This window comes from Phoenix dactylifera, chromosome 13 (assembly GCF_051530095.1).
Source record: "Phoenix dactylifera cultivar Ajwa chromosome 13, Ajwa_hap1_PhDact_Kaust_v1.1, whole genome shotgun sequence".
In the NCBI taxonomy this organism is placed as follows: Eukaryota; Viridiplantae; Streptophyta; class Magnoliopsida; order Arecales; family Arecaceae; genus Phoenix; species Phoenix dactylifera.
Window position 1 is genome coordinate 14,803,647 of NC_143202.1, and position 19,863 is coordinate 14,823,509.

Sequence of the window (19,863 nt, forward strand, 5' to 3'; positions counted from 1 at the left end):
GGCGGTGGTTCGATCGGGGACCATGGAAGATGGAGAGGAAGACCAATCAGAAGTTGCTTGTGCTTACCTGGCTTCCAGCGACGGTTGGCGACGGTAACGACATTGACATAGGTTATGGCCACAGAGGACATTGAAGAGGAATTTGGCAATAGCTCGATCGGGGATCAAGTTCCTCGATGTGTGGTGGAAGAGGGATGAGGGGGGAGCTCTAAATAGTAGTGGAGAAAAGCTAGAATCCGGCTCTTGGTCGGATTCCTTCCCATGAGGTCGGGAGGAAGAAGACTTCAGACTCTTCTCTCTCTTTTTTTTGGGCCGAAGCAATTGGGCCAAACCAAACTTCTAGGTCTGTCAAATGGACTTGGCCCAGTTTGGTTCCAGGCTTTAAAAGGCCTGGACATTACATTAGCCAATTTCAAATAAAAGAACACCTTAATTGGATGGTGTACAAGTAAGTTAGCTTGACACTTGATTTGGTTTTCTAATGTAGTATATCTCACTTCTGGATTCTATCCAGTTCTTTATAATAGCTACAGTAGTCCACATCGAGTTTGGTGATTCTCTTAGATCACTTTTATCATTTTTTTAAGTTGAGGCTTTGATTAAATGTGAACTATGTTCATATCAGTCAACAATATTACTTTCATTATATAATCATCCAACCTTATCCAATGATCTTGGATCTGTTTTATGGATGCACAATCACCAACTACCTTAGATGTTCCCTTTTCCATTGCACAACTTTCAACAAAAATTAAAGTATTTATTTTACGTGAGCCCCTCAAATATGCATATATGTGTATCTCGATTAATTTTTCTTGCTATATCACTAACTTTAGCAGTTCTTACAGCTCGTTTTGTATAACATTTTTTTTTTATTTTTTATTTTTTATTTTTACTTGTTATTTATCTCATTATTCATATTTTATAGAAATATATGATGAAGAATACTTTTTTTTATTGGGCCCAAACCTAAATGCCTTTTGACCTGGACTCGAGTGTGTTGGGTGGGGTTTGGGTCATGCTGGAACCAACCTGGCTTGAATGACCCTGTTGGTCAGTGGATGGGATCTGGGCCCAAGTTCATGACCGAACGCAAACCAGGTTAGATCTGGTTCATGATTGACCCGGTCGCTACCAAGCCCCGTTGCAACCATGGTGAAAACCCTAACCTCCGGTGATGCGATCACAACCCTCCATCAGATACACCCCCTATAAAACTCGGAACGCCCCCTGCTTTAAGCATCGAGCTGCTAGGGTTTTTCCGCGCGCCCTTTTGATTGCTTCTCTCGTCCGATCTCCCTTTGCCCTCGCGAGCTCCACTCGGTGGCGCTCATGGCGGTGGAACAGGAGGTGAAGCTCTTCAATCGCTGGTCCTTCGAGGAAGTCCAGGTCGCTACCTTCGCCGCTTCTCCCTGTTTTCCGCTTCATCGTTTCATCGATTGGATGCTGGAGTTTCTAGCGTTCATTTAGAGCATAATGACTCAACCGATCAATCTCCCTGTAGCAATTTGTTTTCAGTTTTTTTGTTTCGATTCGCTTTCTCTTCCTCATCACGCAAGCACTTGTTCGGTTAATTATCATGTGTCATCTTAGCTTGAAAAATCTCTGGGTCTATAATGAATCTGACATTTGATAGGTTCTCGAGGATGATGGATTCTGACGGATAAATATTTTATTTTTTCGCCTGAATTCTTGATATCCTGTGATTTTAACTTGTTTACTATTTATCTTATTGGAAATATATCTTTATGTATTATTTTTTTCACTTTAGTTTCTTGTATTTTGAATTCTATAGATGTGGACTTTGGTTTTGTCGCAATACTTGAGTTATACAACTGATGTTACAACATGTTTGAGGGTGAGCTTTTGGGGGCAACAATAAGATTGCTTCATTTTTGTGAGACCCAAGCCTTTCGACCTCACGTGTGTCGCACGTGAGGGCACACGATAAAGGGGGATTCATCGTGATCGCCCGAGGAAGACGGGAACCCCTATTTTTTTAGGGCTTCTTCCTCCTTCCATTGAGGCCATCCGAGGAAGAGCCGCCATGCCCGAGTTCCCCTTGGGTTGGAGCTTCTTCTTCCTCGCGTTGCCGCCCGAGAGAGAGGGAGAGAGAGAGAGAAGCCGCGACACGGGTGACCCTTTTCCTTTGTTTGCCGCTGGAAAGAAGTCGCCGGATCTTCACCGGGGCTGAGGTAAGGGTTTTTAGCCTTCACCTCTTTGTTATACTATTTGAAAAAAAAAGAAAGAAAGAAGAGAGGGAAGAAGGAGAAGGCCGACTGTCGCGGGCTCTTCTTCTTCTCTCGTGCGCATGCCTCCTCCGTCGGAAGAAGGAGAGGGCCGGCCGCCGTGGGTGCCGCCAGCCTCAACTTGGCCTCTCCCGAGCTCGCCGTCCGCCCTTCGCAGGAGAAGAAAGAAAGGGGCGGAAGGAGAGGAAGTCAGGTGAAGAGAAGAGGAGGAGAAAGAAAAAGAAAGAAGAAAGAAAGGGGGGGAAGGAGAGGAAGTCAGGTGAAGAGAAGAGGAGGAGAAAGAAAAAGAAAGAAGAAAGAAAGGGGGGAAGGAAGAGAGGAATCGGGAGAAGGTTCTAGAGAGGAAGAGAAGAAAAGAAAAGAAAAAGAAAGGAAAAGGAAAGAAAAGAAAAGGAAAGAAAAGAAAAGGAGGAAAAAGAAAGAAATTAAGATATGAACGATATTTGGTTTTGACACTGTATGTTTTCATGGCTGAAAAATGAAATAGAGAACTAATTGAACTTTGATCTGGTTATGTTGAGGACCCCGCAAATGGGGGCAGATACGTTGGCAATTGACTGTCCTAAAGGACTCACCGCAAGAAGATTAGTCGGTGTTTATGACCCTGCCATAGAGAACATGTGGTCATAGTCCAGGATCGATAAGATAAATTGAATATGTGAAAGAATCTCGAAACCGTGAAAAGAATCTTAAGAATTTAAGAAATATTTGACTTGTACCTTAGAACTGCATATATATTTATTTTCTACATATTGTTGCTTGATTTATCTAGCTAGAGTGTTCATTACTTACTGGGCTGTTTAGCTCATTATAAAATTTATTGATGTTTTATAGATTTCAAAAACTAGTCTATTGGGGTTCCAAAATGGGAGAGCAACTAGAAGGATTGTGGCGCAAGTTATCTTAGATTAAGATTATTTAAGTTGAACTGTTATCTTAGATTGTTGGACATTGCAAGGTTTTGTTATTTTAAGAACTAAGTGTTGCATGCTAATAAATATTGTTCCGCTGCGTATTTAGAACTCTGAGACTTTATGACTTGAGTTAGTCAATGGAATAAGATTGCATTTATGTAGTTGAATTATTTTCAGATTTATATAATTGAGATGTTGGTTAAGATGCCTTGCATGCTCGTGGGGAGAGTTTCCTACGGGTGTGCGGCGGTTGGCGCGACCCCCGGCTCGCGATCTCGGGTCGGAGGCGTGACAACTTTTGTGGTATCAGAGCTTCGGTTTAAGATTACTAAGGAATCATGATTAGTCATATCAAAACTTAGCTTGTAGGATTCGTAGAATTTGTCAGAAAGTTTGAGAGATGGGGCAAGAAGACAAATATCTTTATTTACTTTTGTTAGTGGTAAATTTGTGTTATCTTATCTGAATTTTGTGATGCTGAAATCAGAATGCTAGGTAACTGTGTTTATAGCCGAAGTATGAATAAGCTTATTTGAGAGTTTTCTTGGTGGTGTAATTTGTATTCCAAGTTATGATTTATTGGATTTTGACTAAGTTAAGTGAAAGAGTATTAGTCATGGAATATTATCGTGCAATGTAAGTATTTTGGAAGTTCAAAAGTGATATCGGATACTGTGATGTTACTTCTAGCTTGAAGTTAATTAATTTGGTGACAAGTTAAGGTTCACATATGAAATGTTGTTTAACGTTTGGGCTAAAAATATATTTGATGATATTCATTGAAATATTCTTCGAGGATTGAAAACTGTATGTGGATCATGTATGAAACCCCTGTTTAGATGGAGAATATATTTGGGATGAAATTCTAGAATTATTCTTTGGCTTTGCCGAGAATTTGAAATTTTAGATCTTTTCAAATTACAATGTAGATTGGGATTTTGATTGGAAGTGATTTAGTAAATTATGAGAATATTGGTTGTTTAAATTATTTAAGATGATCAACGATATTAACTTTGTGATTGGAAAATATTTTCGAATGGGTTTTCCTGTTAAGGAGAATTTCATTGTCAAAGAAAAGAATAGTATTTTTGATTTTGACTGATATGGATATTATCATGTTATTAGTAGGTTCTTCTATCTGCTGTGAAAAAAAGAGAGAGAAATATGGCATCCCAAGTCTAGGATTAATTAGCTGATCTTGGATTTGGAATGTTTTAGCATAGATCTCTTTTCTCTTAAATTTGTGTGCTCGAGGTAAATTAAGGGACGAGAATCAAAGGTTTCTTTTTGGGCTTTACTTGAAAATTAAAATTTTGGATCTCTTTAGTTCATAATACAAGGTAGTATTTTGATCAAGAATTATTAGCGAATCCAAAGGATTTTGGTGGTTTAAATCAGAGTGCGCAGCGAAAGCATAGTGGTTTTAATTATTTTTCTAAGTTGGTCAGAAGTATTATCTCTTTAATTCAGCAAGATTTAATAACAATAGACTTGATTTGATTCTGAATTTTTGGATGTCGCTGCACTATCTTAAGTTCTCTAATTTTATGTCGTGCTAAGAAAATTCTTAACATCTTGAGACTAGAATTAATGGATCATTAATTTTGATCTTGGACCTAGAATATTTTGGTGTATACCTCTTTCCTTCTAAATTCGAAGCTTGTACTTCAATTTATATCAACCCTCTATTTGATTGAAACAGATTGAGGTTATCTATCGATCTTGATAAATATTCTACTAAGGGTGGATTAGAGTTGTTTATGACCTAATCTTGTGATAGATCGATTAATTAAGAGCAGTTGATATTTTGACAAAGAAATTTGATGTTCTTATTCAAAATTAAGACGTTGATTTTTATTTATGAGAGAGAAGTTTGATTTACATCATCTACAAAAAGAACCAAATTTGGGGGTATTGGACCTTATTCTTATGATAAGATGAAGTTGTATGGATAAGTAGAATTATTGGAAGACTTGAGTTAATCTTCTAGCAGAGAAGAATGTTGTTGATTCTATGAATAATCTGGAGATAGCTATGTAATTTTCACCCATGGATTTTCTATTGTTGACAGTGCTTGGGAGAATCTTGGGCATCCTAAATTTAGCATTAACGGATTGATGGTTACTTGGTTGGACTTAGATTTGGAATACTTTAACATGGATCTCCTATTCCTAATTCTGACGTTATTAATCTATCGATTTGAAAGGGGCTTGAGGTTTTTCTAAGACACAGGTTGATCATTATATCATGGGGGAAAAAAATGAGGAGCATTTGATGCTAAAGCTTTCTCCTAATTACATTTAACCGATTAAATTTCTATGTAGAATTAATCAAGACAATTAATTTCTTCGGAAAAAGAATTATGGCATTTTAATCCAAGGCTGAAGGTTAGTCTTATTTTGAAAGAGATCAAAAGAACTTGGTATGAATCATAGATGGAAAGGATTAAGTTTTGAGATGCCATAATTTTGCCAAAATCTTGTGAGGTTGCATTTCGAGATGGGGATTGTTTAGAAGCTCGTGAATGATATGATATTTCCATACTTTCAAAATTTGAAGCCTTAAGTGAGTTAATTTCAAGGACGAAATTATTTTAAGGGAGGAAGAATGTGAGACCCAAGCCTTTCGGCCTCACGTGTGTCGCACGTGAGGGCACACGATGAAGGGGGATTCATCGCGATCGCCCGAGGAAGACGGGAACCCCTATTTTTTTAGGGCTTCTTCCTCTTTCCATTGAGGCCATCCGAGGAAGAGCCGCCATGCCTGAGTTCCCCTCAGGTTGGAGCTTCTTCTTCCTTGTGTTGCCGCTCGAGAGAGAGAGAGAGGCCACAGCACGGGTGACCCTTTTCCTCCGTTTGCTGCCGGAAAGAAGTCGGCGGATCTTCGCCGGGGTTGGGGTAAGGATTTTTAGCCTTCACCTCTTTGTTATACCATTTGAAAAAGAAAGAAAGAAAAAAAGAGGGAAGAAGGAGAAGGCCGACCGCCGCGGGCTCTTCTTCTTCTCCTGTGCGCATGCCCCCTCCATGGGAAGAAGGAGAGGGCCGGCTTCCGTGGGAGCCGCCGGCCTCGACTTGGCCTTTCCCGATCTCGCCGACCGCCCTTTGCGGGAGAAGAAAGAAGAAGAAAGAAAGGGGGGGAAGGAGAGGAAGTCAGGTGAAGAGAAGAGGAGGAGAAAGAAAAAGAAAGAAGAAAGAAAGGGGGGAAGGAAGAGAGGAGTTGGGAGAAGGTTCTAGAGAAGAAGAGAAGAAAAGAAAAAGAAAGGAAAAGGAAAGAAAAGAAAAGAAGGAAAAATAAAGAAATTAAGATATGAACGATATTTGATTTTGACAATGCATGTTTTCATGACTGAAAAATGAAATAGAGAACTAATAGAACTTCAACTTGGTTATGTTGAGGACCCTGCCTATGGGGGCAGATACGTTGGCAATTGACTATCCTAAAGGACTTATCGCAAGAAGATTAGTTGATGTTTATGACCCTAACACAGAGAACATGTGGTCATAGTCTAGGATCGATAAGATAAATTGAATATGTGAAAGAATCTCGAAATTGTGAAAATAATCTTAAGAATTTAAGAAATATTTGACGTGTACCCTGGAACTGCATATGTATTTCTATATGTTGTTACTTGATTTATCTAGCTAGAGTGTTCATTACTTACTGGGCTGTTTAGCTCATTATAAAATTTCTTGATGTCTTACAGATTCCGAAAACTAGTCTATTGGGGTTCCAAAATGGGAGAGCCACTAGAAGGATTGTGGCACAAGTTATCTTAGATTAGGGTTATTTAAGTTGAACTGTTATCTTGGACATTCATTATGATTGTTGGACATTGCAAGGTTTTGTTATTTTAAGAGCTAAGTGTTGCATGCTGGTAAATTATTGTTCCGCTGCGTATTTAGAACTGTGAGACTTTATGGTTTGAGTTAGTCAATGGAATAAGATTGCATTTATGTAGTTGAATTATTTTCAGATTTATATAATTGAGATGTTGGTTAAGATGCTTTGCATGCTCGTGGGGAGAGTTTCCTACGGGTGTGGGGCGTTGGCGCGACCTCCGGCTCGCAATCTCGGGTCGGGGGCGTGGCAACTTTTGTGGTATCAGTGCTTAGGTTTAAGATTACTAGGGAATCATGATTAGTCATATCAAAGCTAAGCTTTTAGGATTCTTAGAATTTGTCGGAAAGTTTGAGAGATGGGGCAAGAAGACAAATATCTTTGTTTACTTTTTGTTAGTAGTAAATTTGTGTTATCTTATCTGGATTGTGTTTGATTGCTTTGATATTGTACCTTTCGGTTTGAAACACTGAACATAATGTGAGAAAAGATAATAACTTGAAATAGATTTAGACTCGCAGTCGGGCTATGCTGCGGATCCTACCAATGGGGGCTAATACATTGGTACCACAAGAAGATTAGTCGGTGATATGATCCTGCAATAGGGAACATGTGGTCATAGTTCATGGCTGTTGAGTTGAATCTGATAAATTGAAAGAAATTAAGCTCTCAAACTTTCCGACAAATTCTAAGAATCCTAAAAGCTAAGCTTTGATATGACTAATCATGATTCCTTCGTAATCTTAAATCTAAGCTCTGATACCACAAAAGTTGTCACGTCCCTGATCCGAGATCGCGAGCCGAGGGTCGCGCTAACCGCCGCACACCTATAGAAAACTTTTTCCACGAGCATGCAAGGCATCTTAACTAACATCTCAATTATATAAATCTGAAAATAATTCAACTACGTAAATGCAATCTTATTTCATTGATTATAACTCAAGTCATAAAGTCTCACAGTTCTATATACGCAGCGGAACAATAATTTACCAGCATTCAACACTTAGTTTTTAAAATAACAAAACCTTGCAATGTCCAACAATCATAATGAATGTCCAAGATAACATTTCAACTTAAATAATCCTAATCTAAGATAACTTGCGCCACAATCCTTCTAGTCGCTCTCCTATTTTGGAACCCCAATAGACTAGTTTTTGGAATCTGTAAAATACCAAAAAAAATTATAATGAGCTAAACAGCCCAATAAGTAATGAACACTCTAGCTAGATAAATCAAGCAACAATATGTAGAAAATAAATATATATGCAGTTCCAAGGTACAAATCAAATATTTTTTAAATTCTTAAGATTCTTTTGACGGTTTCGAGATTCTTTCACATGTTCAATTCATCTTGTCGATCCTGACCACATGTTCCCTGTGGTAGGGTCATAAACACCGACTAATCTTCTTGCGGGGAGTCCTTTAGGACAGTCAATTACCAACGTATCTACCCCCATTGGCGGGGTCCTTAACATAGCTAGGTCGAAGTTCAATTAGTTCTCTATTTCATTTTTCAGTCATGAAAACATGCAGTATTAAAATCAAATATCGTTTATATCTTAATTTTTTTTAATTTGTCAGATTCAACTCAACAGTCATGAACTATGACCACATGTTCCCTGTGGTAGGGTCATATCACCGACTAATTTTCTTGCAGTACCAATGTATTAGCCCCCATTGGCAGGGTTCTCAACATAGCCCGACTGCGAGTCTGAATCTATTTTAAGTTATTATCTTTTCTCACGTTATGTTCAGTGTTTCAAACTGAAAGGTACAATGTCAGAGCAAGTAAACACAATCCAAATCAGAAGTAAATACATTCAATCAAAGTCATACAATATTCTAAAAATATTCATATAACCCATGCATCAAATTTGTAAATCAAGAATAACTCGACTCGAAAAAATATTTATAACATGCCGATAAAACTAGAAAAAGGTTACATTACTTACTTTGCGAGCGCGATCCACAACAAATCCAATTAATTATGCAAATTCCTTGCAGAATCTAATATCCAAAAATCATATTATGTGAGGACCCGTGCGGGCTTGTGTTTAATCCCACATTGATTTTTCGTTAGGTAGATCTTGGGTACTTATACAGGATCAAAGAACCTAAATAATACCTTCTGGCTAGCCATTTTGGGTGAGATCTTGGGTTGTTACAAATGATATCAGAGCGGACTCGGCCCATAACCTATGTGGACTAGGGGACACTGCAGCACGGATCCATTGGGGCTGACCACGGGTCAATCGTGGTGTTTGTGATTAGATTTGAATAAATTTGAATTCTTAGCCTGGTGAGGACGTCAGGGCTTGAACGGGAGGAGTATGTGAGGACCCGTGTGGGCGTGTGTTTAGTCCCACATCGGTTATTCGCTGAGTAGATCTTGGGTACTTATACAGGATCAAGGAATCCAAATAATACATTTTGGCTAGCCATTTTGGGTGAGGTCTTGGGTTCTTACAATTTTGAAATGGAGGTCATGGGTTTGAAACACCAAAATAGCCTATCGGCACGGCGGGGCAAGGATGCATATATCTGACCTCCCCAGACCTTAGCAGTGGCTGGAACCTTGTGCACGTGGCCGCCCGTTACAAGATATTTGCTATGCGTTATGTGGTCTAATGTCTGGATTTCAAGCAGATCTGAAATTTTCTTAAGGTCAAAAGACGCTGGGAGTTGAAATACTGGAGTTCTTGATGTTTATGATGCGGAAATTAAGGGATAGAAGCTTGATGGGGTATATGAGCCCACTTTGATGTGGGTGATGATGATTTTGGAGAAATAAGATTCAGTACAAAGTTGATTATTGGATACGAACATGCATGATGCTGCCTGATACGTACCTGATATGTTCTATGCATATGTACTTTTGTTGTACAAAATGCATTCTGTAAGGGTAGGATATGTCTTAAACTTCGAAGGTTGCAATCTATGTTCTTTTTAGATTCTTTGTTCTTGGCATTTTTAATTCTTGAAGTACTATGTTTTTTCCTCTGCATGATTTCTTTCCCCTTTTTCCTAGAAGCTTTTATGTTCTAAGCCATTTAATGTGAAAGATAACTTATTTGTTAATGAATACGCGATAAGTTACAATTACTTAATTTTGATAAATTAAAAAAAGTATGGTCAGATGTATATAAGTGATGTATAGGCAGATGTATATAAGTGACTATATGTGTAGTAACATATAATTATCCACTGTTATATACTTGTCATTTTAGCATCATAGTTTTTAGGGATTAGACTTTAACATGTCCATATTGTATTGTAAATATTTCTTGCATAGTTTTGGGAACTAGCTCATACAATTTAGACCTAGGTACATGACTGGATAGTTTTATATTTAATGGACTTGGGGCTGTTTTGTTAACAGAAAACAGAAACAGATATCAAAGTTGATCTAGGGAAGTAGGGACTAAGAGTGAGACAGAATGATTTCTCTTATTTTTCATTTATTCTTTTAATTTGGCTCCCTTATAGGACAGGTTATTTATTCTTGATGACTCCCTAAATGTAGAATTCCATATAATATCTCTCCAATTAACATCAAATTAAGAAATAAATATTTTAGAATTAAGAAATAAATACTTATATTGTAACTTCTTGAGTCATCTGATGTCTAAGTGAAATGGCAGACAAGAACAAATCGTGAAACCGCAAAATGACAGTCAGTTTTTAAATGCATCTTGGAAAGATGAAAACAGATAATAAATCGAAATTCTAACCATGAAAGATTCATTAGAATAAGTTCAGGGCATGAATGGTGTCATTGATAATGGTCTGTATCATGCATCTAAATTTTTTAGTGTAATTACTCATAGCTTTTGATATCTCTATCACTTCTATCATTTTAGAAGCGCATGCACTGTTATAAATGTGCAATGCTGATGACTGATCGTGATTTATTTTTATTGATATTATCAATGTTGATTTGGAGCTGAGTTTCTGTTTTATCATATTATTGAAATTATTGTATCTGCTGGTCCTTGAGCGATGTGTAGTGGAGCCCTAACATGTCTTAGTTACTAAGATAGTAGTCACTATTCTCTGTGACAAATTTCAGGTCAGTGATATTTCACTCAATGACTACATTGCTGTGACTCCTGCCAAACATGCTACCTATCTTCCACATACTGCTGGACGTTACGCAGTCAAAAGGTTCCGCAAGGCTCAATGCCCAATTGTTGAGAGACTGACCAATTCACTGATGATGCATGGCCGCAACAATGGGAAGAAACTGATGGCTGTTCGCATTGTCAAACATGCAATGGAGATCATTTATCTGCTTACTGATGCAAACCCAATCCAAGTAATTGTGGATGCTATCATCAACAGGTGAAAACTTGACATACAATTTTCTTGAGAGTAAAAGTAATTTTGATCAAATAGCCATGTGAGTTGAGCTGTGGTGTACTATTTAGCATTGTTTATGAGTTATGAGTAGTGAGTAGAAAGTAAAGACAAACAGTTTTATGCTATACATTTTGTCAAATAACTCTCCTCAATAAAGCTGGATATCAAATGCATCTCTGAAACTAGAACTATGACTTGAATATGTTCAACATTATCTTTAGCCTTAAGCACAATGGATGCCGTTCTTCTGATTATATAAATAACAAGCCCCATCATCTTCTGTTGGTTGCTTGCAAATCCAAGTGTATGTATATGGCAGGCAACATGTTCTTTCCTGTTTCTTCAGATATCTAGTATTGTAGAGCCTTGTTAGATATCATATATATTTGCAAGAAAACTCTAGTGGCATTTAACCCATAGACATGTATTCTCAATGTGCAATCCTCGAGGATCCAAAACATGTTTTGATCTCTTGTTGTTCAAGAATGTGAGAAAATGACTTAATTAGGTTGCTTGAAAACATTGTTACACATTTGCATAGTTCATCTATTTAGTTTGAATACAGGTTTAAGAAGCCTTGGCAGAGTTTAAACATGTAATTCTGTAAAATAAACTGATAAAGACATGAAGTCCATTCTATTTTGTGTGCTATATGTGCTCTGCTTCAAATCTTGGTAGCTTTTTCCCCCTAGAAAAAAACCTTTTTTCTCTTCACTTATTGTGTTAGGATGATCATGAGATTTCTCTCCATAGTTTGATTCTTGGAGAGCAATGGCCTTTTCGATCATCATCATCAATAAGTCTTCCTCAGCTGAGAGGAAACTCTTTACATGGTATTCTGTCTCTGTGAAGTTACCTATAAGTTTTCCTTATAACTTGAGTGTGACAAGCAACTATCTTCTGTAAGAAAATTGCATGTGATAGCTGCCTGAATCATCTTTGATATCCTAAACTGTGGTAAACGGAGATTTAGGTATATGATAAAAAAAAGATTTAGGAATGGTCCTCAAATTGTATGATACTGTATCCTAATTGAAGCTAATACATTAGGTCACCGTGAGTGTTTATCAAGAATTGTGTTTGATAAGTTGTAGGGCACTGGATCTTTTGAGAATCCAACTACTTTGTTGTTTTCTGTGTATAAGGTTTGTAAATCTATCTTCATCTTGTTGTAGCCATAATGTGCTGAACAGTTGGTGTCTTTTTTTCCCTTTTCTTTCTCATATCTCATGCATCTAACTTTGAAACTGCTTAATATGGTATGACCCTACAGAGACTTAAATGTCCATACCATAAATTATTTTCCTGATTTCTTTAATTTCTGATTTTTTTTCAATTGGTTTATGCCAAGTGATTTTTCTTGTTAAAGAAAATTCTACTGTTTAGTGGGCCAAGAGAGGATGCAACTCGGATTGGTTCTGCTGGTGTCGTTAGACGTCAGGCAGTTGATATTTCCCCGTTGAGACGGGTCAACCAGGCAATATACCTTCTCACAACAGGTGCTCGGGAGAGTGCTTTCAGAAACATCAAAACCATTGCTGAATGCCTTGCTGATGAACTAGTTAATGCAGCGAAGAGTTCTTCCAACAGGTTTGTGTTCCTTAAACCATTTCTTTTCCCATCTATTTACTTTTTTGTCTATTCTTTTGTGTCATTTCCTAAACAAAATTTTGAGGGGGGAAAACTTAGCAGGTGATTTTATGTTTTGTGGGCTGTTTGGGCAGTGGTGAATGCAGTGGGAAAATGAGTATCATCGTTTTATGTTAGTAGAAATATCATTATTTCATGCTTGCTTTTTGACAGCTACGCTATCAAGAAGAAGGACGAGATTGAACGTGTTGCCATGCACAACCGTTGAGTTCATTTTATACACTGAGGGAAAATTTTGGAGTCAAGGCTGCAAACAATTTTTTTTTCATCATTTTTAAATTTAGTTTGGATCTGTTATAGTTGGTGAGTTGGTTATGCTTTCTTCATTTTGTTGTTTTGTCTAGTGGCTGTACTTTGGAATTATTTTTGGATTTTTAATCCTCTTTCGGTTTGGCCGTTACTGCTTTTTTTTTGTTTTTCCAGACACGTTTGTGCTCCTTTTGCGTGCTTTGGCACAGACTAAGATCTAACTGAAAAAACTGCCACTTATTCTGTGGTGCTATTCCAAAAATTAGAGGAGGATGAGCTTTGAGGCAAGTCATAGCTGTACGTTCTTGTTGCCTTCATATGATTATGATGGTTCAAATAAAATGCTCATGTTAACTCATCTAGTTGTAAAACAGTAACAAAGAATAGGAAGGCAGTAAATTTTGAGGGAATAGGAAGTTATATAACGAGTTCATAAGGGATTAATTTATTTTGCTGGATAGGAACGTTTTGGTGTTCAATTGGAGGGGGAATGAGAGGAAATAAAGTATATGTAATGTACATTGGATTTTGAGTTGATCTGGATTTTATTACAAGGATAAAATTGATCTTATATTATTTTGTACATTTAGAAAGAAGGTAAGGGTAAAAAAGTATCTGGAGTGATAATATGAAAATTGGGGAGAATGTGTTTATTCAATTATGTGCAATAAATCTATTCGAGCATAGGGTTGCAATAAGTTTTCTTTGTAGATTTACAAAGTGGGTAGGGGTGAAAGTGCCGAGCTAATCTTGTCGTTATCGCCTTTATTATTTGAGACTTGAGTAGATTGAGGCAAAGCTCGCAGAGAGGGACCTTTTCAGTCAGAGATCGATAGAATGGAAACGGGCCCTTTTGGCTTGAAGGATGAGCTCAAATTGTGAGAGGTAATGCTATTGGTTTTACCACCATTGTGACGCATTCAAACAGCCTTCGAACGGAAATAAAGCAGCTTATATTCTCTCCTGTTGTAAATGAAAAATGTGTTGTAGATTTGAACAAAAATGTGTTCTCTCAACGAAACAAATGGAAACATAGGCCATAATGCTGCTTTTTCTTGTGAGAGATTTGGATTTTAAATTGTTACCAAGAATAATGATATATGGTGAATCAAATTTTGTGAATATTGAGACAGCACGGGTCTTTTTTTTTTTCATATGGCCGCTTATTCGTGTTTTAGGGCGCAACATAGAATTAACTTGTTATTTGCCGTTGTTATTTACCTGTGATTTGTAAAATTGTTTTAGCGTGTGCACAGTGTTGGGAGATTAAGATGCTAACTTGGCCGTGCATATCTGTAAATGCTTTGCCATTGCATACTGTCTTCCTTCTATCCACGTCTGCATGCACGCTAGATTTGATGCCTGCTACCAATTAGCTGATTCATTGGTATCCTGCAATGATGAATTCAAATGCTTCTCATCATTCAAATGGAGCTTTGGAACTTTGGATACGAATAAGTTTTTGCTAGTGTTTTATGTTCTGATCTTCCTGTTGTTATTCCCTCAATTCTTCTATGTGGAAGTCAGTCACTCTTGGTGTGACATGCAAACGATGATGGTTGTGGAGTTCTCATGGCTGTTAATGTGGGGTTGCTGCAGTTCAGGTTTGATCGGCCACGCTGCAACTGACCTTCATGGCCTGATCGGGTTGGGTGGCAATGGGTTGGGTTGGGTTAAATAAAAGGATGACATTCAAAAGTGGACCTTTAGCCGACTTGACCCAACATCTTGTTAAAATCCTTCTTTCTCTGGGCCCATGGGTTTTATAAGTATTACTGGTTTACTTCCGAAATAATTTAAATAACTAGGAAAAAGTTCTTGTCCAAGATCACGTGCCAATCGTAATCTACAAAGTTTCAATCCAAAGTAGAACTCTACTCTCGCGACCTGAGTTGGATCAAATTTTAAATCCATTCCAGGTTCAGCTTAAAAAAAAAATTGACATTTACCTATAACGGTAACTAGAAATGCTTGACCGAAAGACTAACCTAAATGGGAACGAGTTGCTTGCCGCCCGATTGGCATCCACACTTTCTTAGAATCATATCATGTTAAAGGCTTGTGCATGCTTCACATTGAATAGAAGCCTCTGGAGAATCCTACGAAAATTAGGTTAGCAGGTGCAGTAAATATAAAATATAAGATATGATTGAATTAATGATCCTTTGGTTTGTTGTTGTTGGGCTGAGGGGAAACTCATTGTGCTGAAGTAATTTCCGCGAGCTAGCAGCCTAAATTACCCTAGGGATTACATCGGCGACCTTGTTGCTTTAGTTACCTAGGGGCCCTCAGCTTGACTTTTCTTGGTGCAAGATCTCACTTTGATGTAAAGTGATTTCTTGCCTTTCAAAAATGACTCCTTTGCCTTTTGAAAAAAAAGAAGAAAAGGAAGCAAATCTATATCCCTAATAAGTTGGCATGATCAAGGGAAATATGCACACTGATGCTAAAATTTATAATGACTGCTATTATATGAAAAGCCTCTTCAAAGCCCATTTGGATAGTAAATGTAAAACCCAACCCTCTCTAGTGAACTGCGCCTGTCTATTTGACTGGCCTAGTTGGAAAGGATTTGGACCAAAAGAGAAAGAAAAAACAAAACAAAATAAAACAAAAACAAAATCGCCTATGCTTGGCATGTGTGCAGCGGGAAGAACTCTCAATGGGAACTTTCTTCCTCCCAACCTTATCAAAAGGAATCCGTGTTAGATGTATGCCCTAGAAGCCAATTTGGCTGACACATTGTTGATTCTAGGGACATAATTTTGTACTTGACTGTTTATTATTGAATAAATAAAAGGCATCTTTTCATTCATATTATTTATGTGTCTATGAATCGTCCAAGAAATTAATAAGATGATGATACATATTCTCAAGATTTGAGAATTTGAGCCATGTATCATTGGTGATTAATTTCTAAATGCTCCTGATCAATGGATCATCACGAGGACGGTGATCGATCCGATCAGTGCACAGATCACTTTCCTTCTGGATGGACGAGACTTGAGTCCACAGTGTAGGGACACTGAAGTGATAGTGCAGGTGCTTGTTAGAGAACAAGGGTACTGAGCGTGACCAAGACAAAAAGTCACTTGGATGTCTATCCACTCGTCAGTGACTTGCTTGATGTTGCAGTAGTATGACTGGTCCTTTGACCTGCGGTGCTTCGGCTACTCACAGTGAGGTTATTGTAGTTTGACTGCACACATACATGGTCTCTAGCCATATGGGTCCATGCAGTGTAGATTGGCTGCAGTAAGTTCACTGTAGGAGTAGGGTATGCACCTATAAGGAATCTATCGACCTTGATAGAAGAGGAGTGATCCTATGTGATTTGTTAGACTGAGTTCTAAGACCTTGGCCAGGGCAGTAATATAAAGTAGAAAAAGAGTTTTCCACTATCGAACTCAAGTCGAATAAATCTTGACATATGACAGACGATGGGGTTTGACGAGTTGTCCATGACCTCCGTCCTGTAGGGATCCACGATAGTAGGACTGTATCACATGTTAACTGCACCTAGAGGTTCATCATTCCATTCTGCTGGGTAGCCACTACATGCTGCTAGGTGTCACTGGTGGATGGTGGGACTCACAGGGATTATCTCGATGATCGATAAACCCTAATGAGTAGAGTTGGAATCGTTCCAACCCATTGAAAGGAGTTTTCAATGATATAGTGATAGAAATCACAATATATCTCACTACCAGTCAGAGTAGAACCTATGGGGTCACACACACTAGAAGTATTGACCGATCCGATGGTTGAAAAGTGATTATGAATCACAAGTAATCAATTTGATTGATAAGAAGTTGAAGAAGGAACAAAGAGAATTAATTAATTGGACTTAAAACAAGAGTCCTACTTCGGGTAGGATTCCTAGAGTCCTAATTGGATTAGGACTGGGAATCCTAGTTGGAGTAGGACTGGGATTCCTACTTGGAATAGGATTCCCAAAATCCTAATGAGATTAGGAGTTTTTAATTAAAATTGGATTCCTACTTGGAGTAAGATTTCCAGAGTCCTAATCGGATTAGGACTCCGAATTTAAATTAGAGTCCTAATTGGATTAGGACTAGAATTAAACAAATCCTAATTGGATTAGGATTTCTTAAGTCTAAATTAATTATTAATCTAATGAATCAACATGACTCCTAATTGGATTAGGATTGAAGAGTTCAATTGAGTCATGGTTCATTCAAGTCCTAATTGGATTAGGACTAGCATAGATTGAACCCAATTTGGCTAATCCTAATTAGATTAGGACTAAACCATGAAAAGGGCACCTAATCCTCTTTGGAAGAGGATTAGGTTAACCAAGTAAGAGGGGCATCAGCCCCTCTCCAATTGGTTAGGGCGACAAGAAGAGAGAAGGGGCCGGCGCTCCAAAGAAAGAAAGTAGTCAAGGGCTCCTAACTTGTAGGAGCCCTTGATGCTTATAAAAGGGGACCTAGGGCCGGCGCCCTAAGAAGTGCTCTCTTCCTCCTCTTGCTGCCGCCACCAGCCCCTTTCCTCCCTTGGTTCAGCCGCAAGCAAGGGAAGAAGCTCTCCAAGTGTTGGCGGCCTCCTCCCCTTCCCTTCCTTCATCCAACGCAAGGAAGAAAAGAAGGCTGCGTGGGGATTCTTCTTCTTCCTCTTCTTCATCCTTCTTCTTCCTCCTCTCAAGCACAATCAAGGGTTGATTGAAAGAGAGGAGATCAGCCATCAAAAGAAGTCTTTGCAAGGAAGCTAGCACCCCGGAAAGACAAGAAAGATTTGATCGGTCCTCTACTTCTTGTGGATACCCGTAGAGGCCGGACGTTTGAACGGCTTCAAGCGAACCCTCTTCCAAAAACCATGAATTCAGATTTGCGGTGATCATCTACCCGCGCAAGGTGAAGATCTGATCTTCCTAATGGTTTTAAAAGTTTTAATTCTTACCTAATTACGAAAGGTCTCGAAACAACGTTCATGCGATGAACGTTGATCCCGCACATGCCCCCTTTCCGCTGCCATCTGATTTTTGTTTTGAAATATCAGCGGCATGGGCGGGTTCCCAACAGTGGTATCAGAGCCTAGGCTTCGTAGATTAAGTTAAGAATTAATTATTTAAAGGCTTATTAGATCTGAAAATTGAATGATCATGTATGCTGAAAATTTCTGCATGCAGATTTTTCAGGGGTGCTGATTTTTGCATGCTGATTTTTATGTGATAAGATGATGATTCTAATAGCATTGTTAATGAGATTACAAAGTTTAGAATCATGATTAGCATGATCAGCAACCTATGTCATGACATAATCAGTTAGTTTTCAGATCTGAAAATTATAATTGTTGCATATGGTGATGATCATAGGATTCAAACCCTTTTGGTATCAAATGTAATGACCTGTGATGTGATCTGCGATGTCATGTAATTTTTCAGATGCTTGCATGCATCTTATTTGATGTTTTGAGAGGCCTGCGTGCCTCCTAAAAGGAGATGTAATTTATTTTTATTTTTATTTTACATCTGCTTGTATTTCTGTGATGTGATGTACGTCAACGATCAAGTCGAAGATGATGCATGAGATGAGCAGGGGTCTAAGCGGTTGATGGCGATTGGATCAAGAGTTGGTCAAGGATCGAATCAAGGAGGCTTGGAACCAATTCAAGAGTTGAAGACCATTTGATCGATTGACGTGCATGTGCTTATAATACGACCTAACTAGAATCCATGATCATCACCTATTTAAAGTTTAGCTTTAATTTGATGCTGCGATTATAACTGCCTGTGATGTGCCGTTTGCATGTGATGTGAATGCGAGTCGGGTAGATAGGTTTACATGTGATGTAGCAAATCCAATTGAGACCTAAATCAAAACCTCCTCAATCAAGTCGAGAGTGAACCGACATGAGCAAGTCATATTAGATTAATTGATCTAATTGGTGTCTAGGAAAGCATGAAAGGTGGTTACTTAATTAGGACCTTACTCTCTGAGTAAGGAGAGCCTCCCACCTGCTTACCTGGCCAATTGTTCAATTACCTCTTATGAAGGGCTCAAGTTTCAAACACTAAGACCTGATTAACCAATATTAAGTCAATAGGTCTTCCACTGTAGTAGAGCTGCTAAGGCCTTTCTGATATTGATTTGTCTCGGCTGGACACAGTGGTCAAGTTGCATCGGAGGGCTGGACCTCTCTATAGACATGAGATGTTGTAGGGTAAAGGTGGGGTTGGGCACCAATAACTGTTAGGTGAGGACCCAATGACGACTTTATTCCTACGGTTATACGGTGGGTCTGACTTAACTAAGCGATGGGACCAATAACTGTTAGGTGAGGTTTTCATGGCTTAGAGACCAAGTTACACTGCAACATGCTTAAGAAGCATTGTACAAGAGTTGTACACTCATCCATCTATGTGTCACCAATAACTGTTAGGTGAGGTGGCATGTAAATCGGTGGGACCGCAGTACCCACTAGAAACCCTAGTCGTGTGGGATTTCCGTTTCCCTACCAGGGGAGTGTGAGGGATTCGAGAAAATAGTGGGAGTTACATTTATTCTAAAAGACCTTAGAACAGATTAGGATCAAGTACAAAAGTCTAACTAGAATCTTTACTCTCTGAGGATTATAAAGTCAGC

At 38.4% G+C, this 19,863-nt stretch overlaps 1 protein-coding gene across 1 annotated transcript; it reads left to right on the forward strand.

The window, feature by feature from the left end:
• The first annotated feature begins 1,225 nt into the window (after positions 1-1,225).
• Positions 1,226-13,520, forward strand: LOC103698040 (small ribosomal subunit protein uS7-like). The gene is made up of 4 exons (XM_008779992.6): positions 1,226-1,389; positions 11,070-11,341; positions 12,746-12,949; positions 13,163-13,520. Exons 1-4 carry the CDS (start codon positions 1,333-1,335, stop codon positions 13,215-13,217), a joined length of 588 nt encoding a protein of 195 aa, XP_008778214.3. The 5' UTR covers positions 1,226-1,332; the 3' UTR covers positions 13,218-13,520.
• The last annotated feature ends 6,343 nt before the right edge of the window (positions 13,521-19,863 follow it).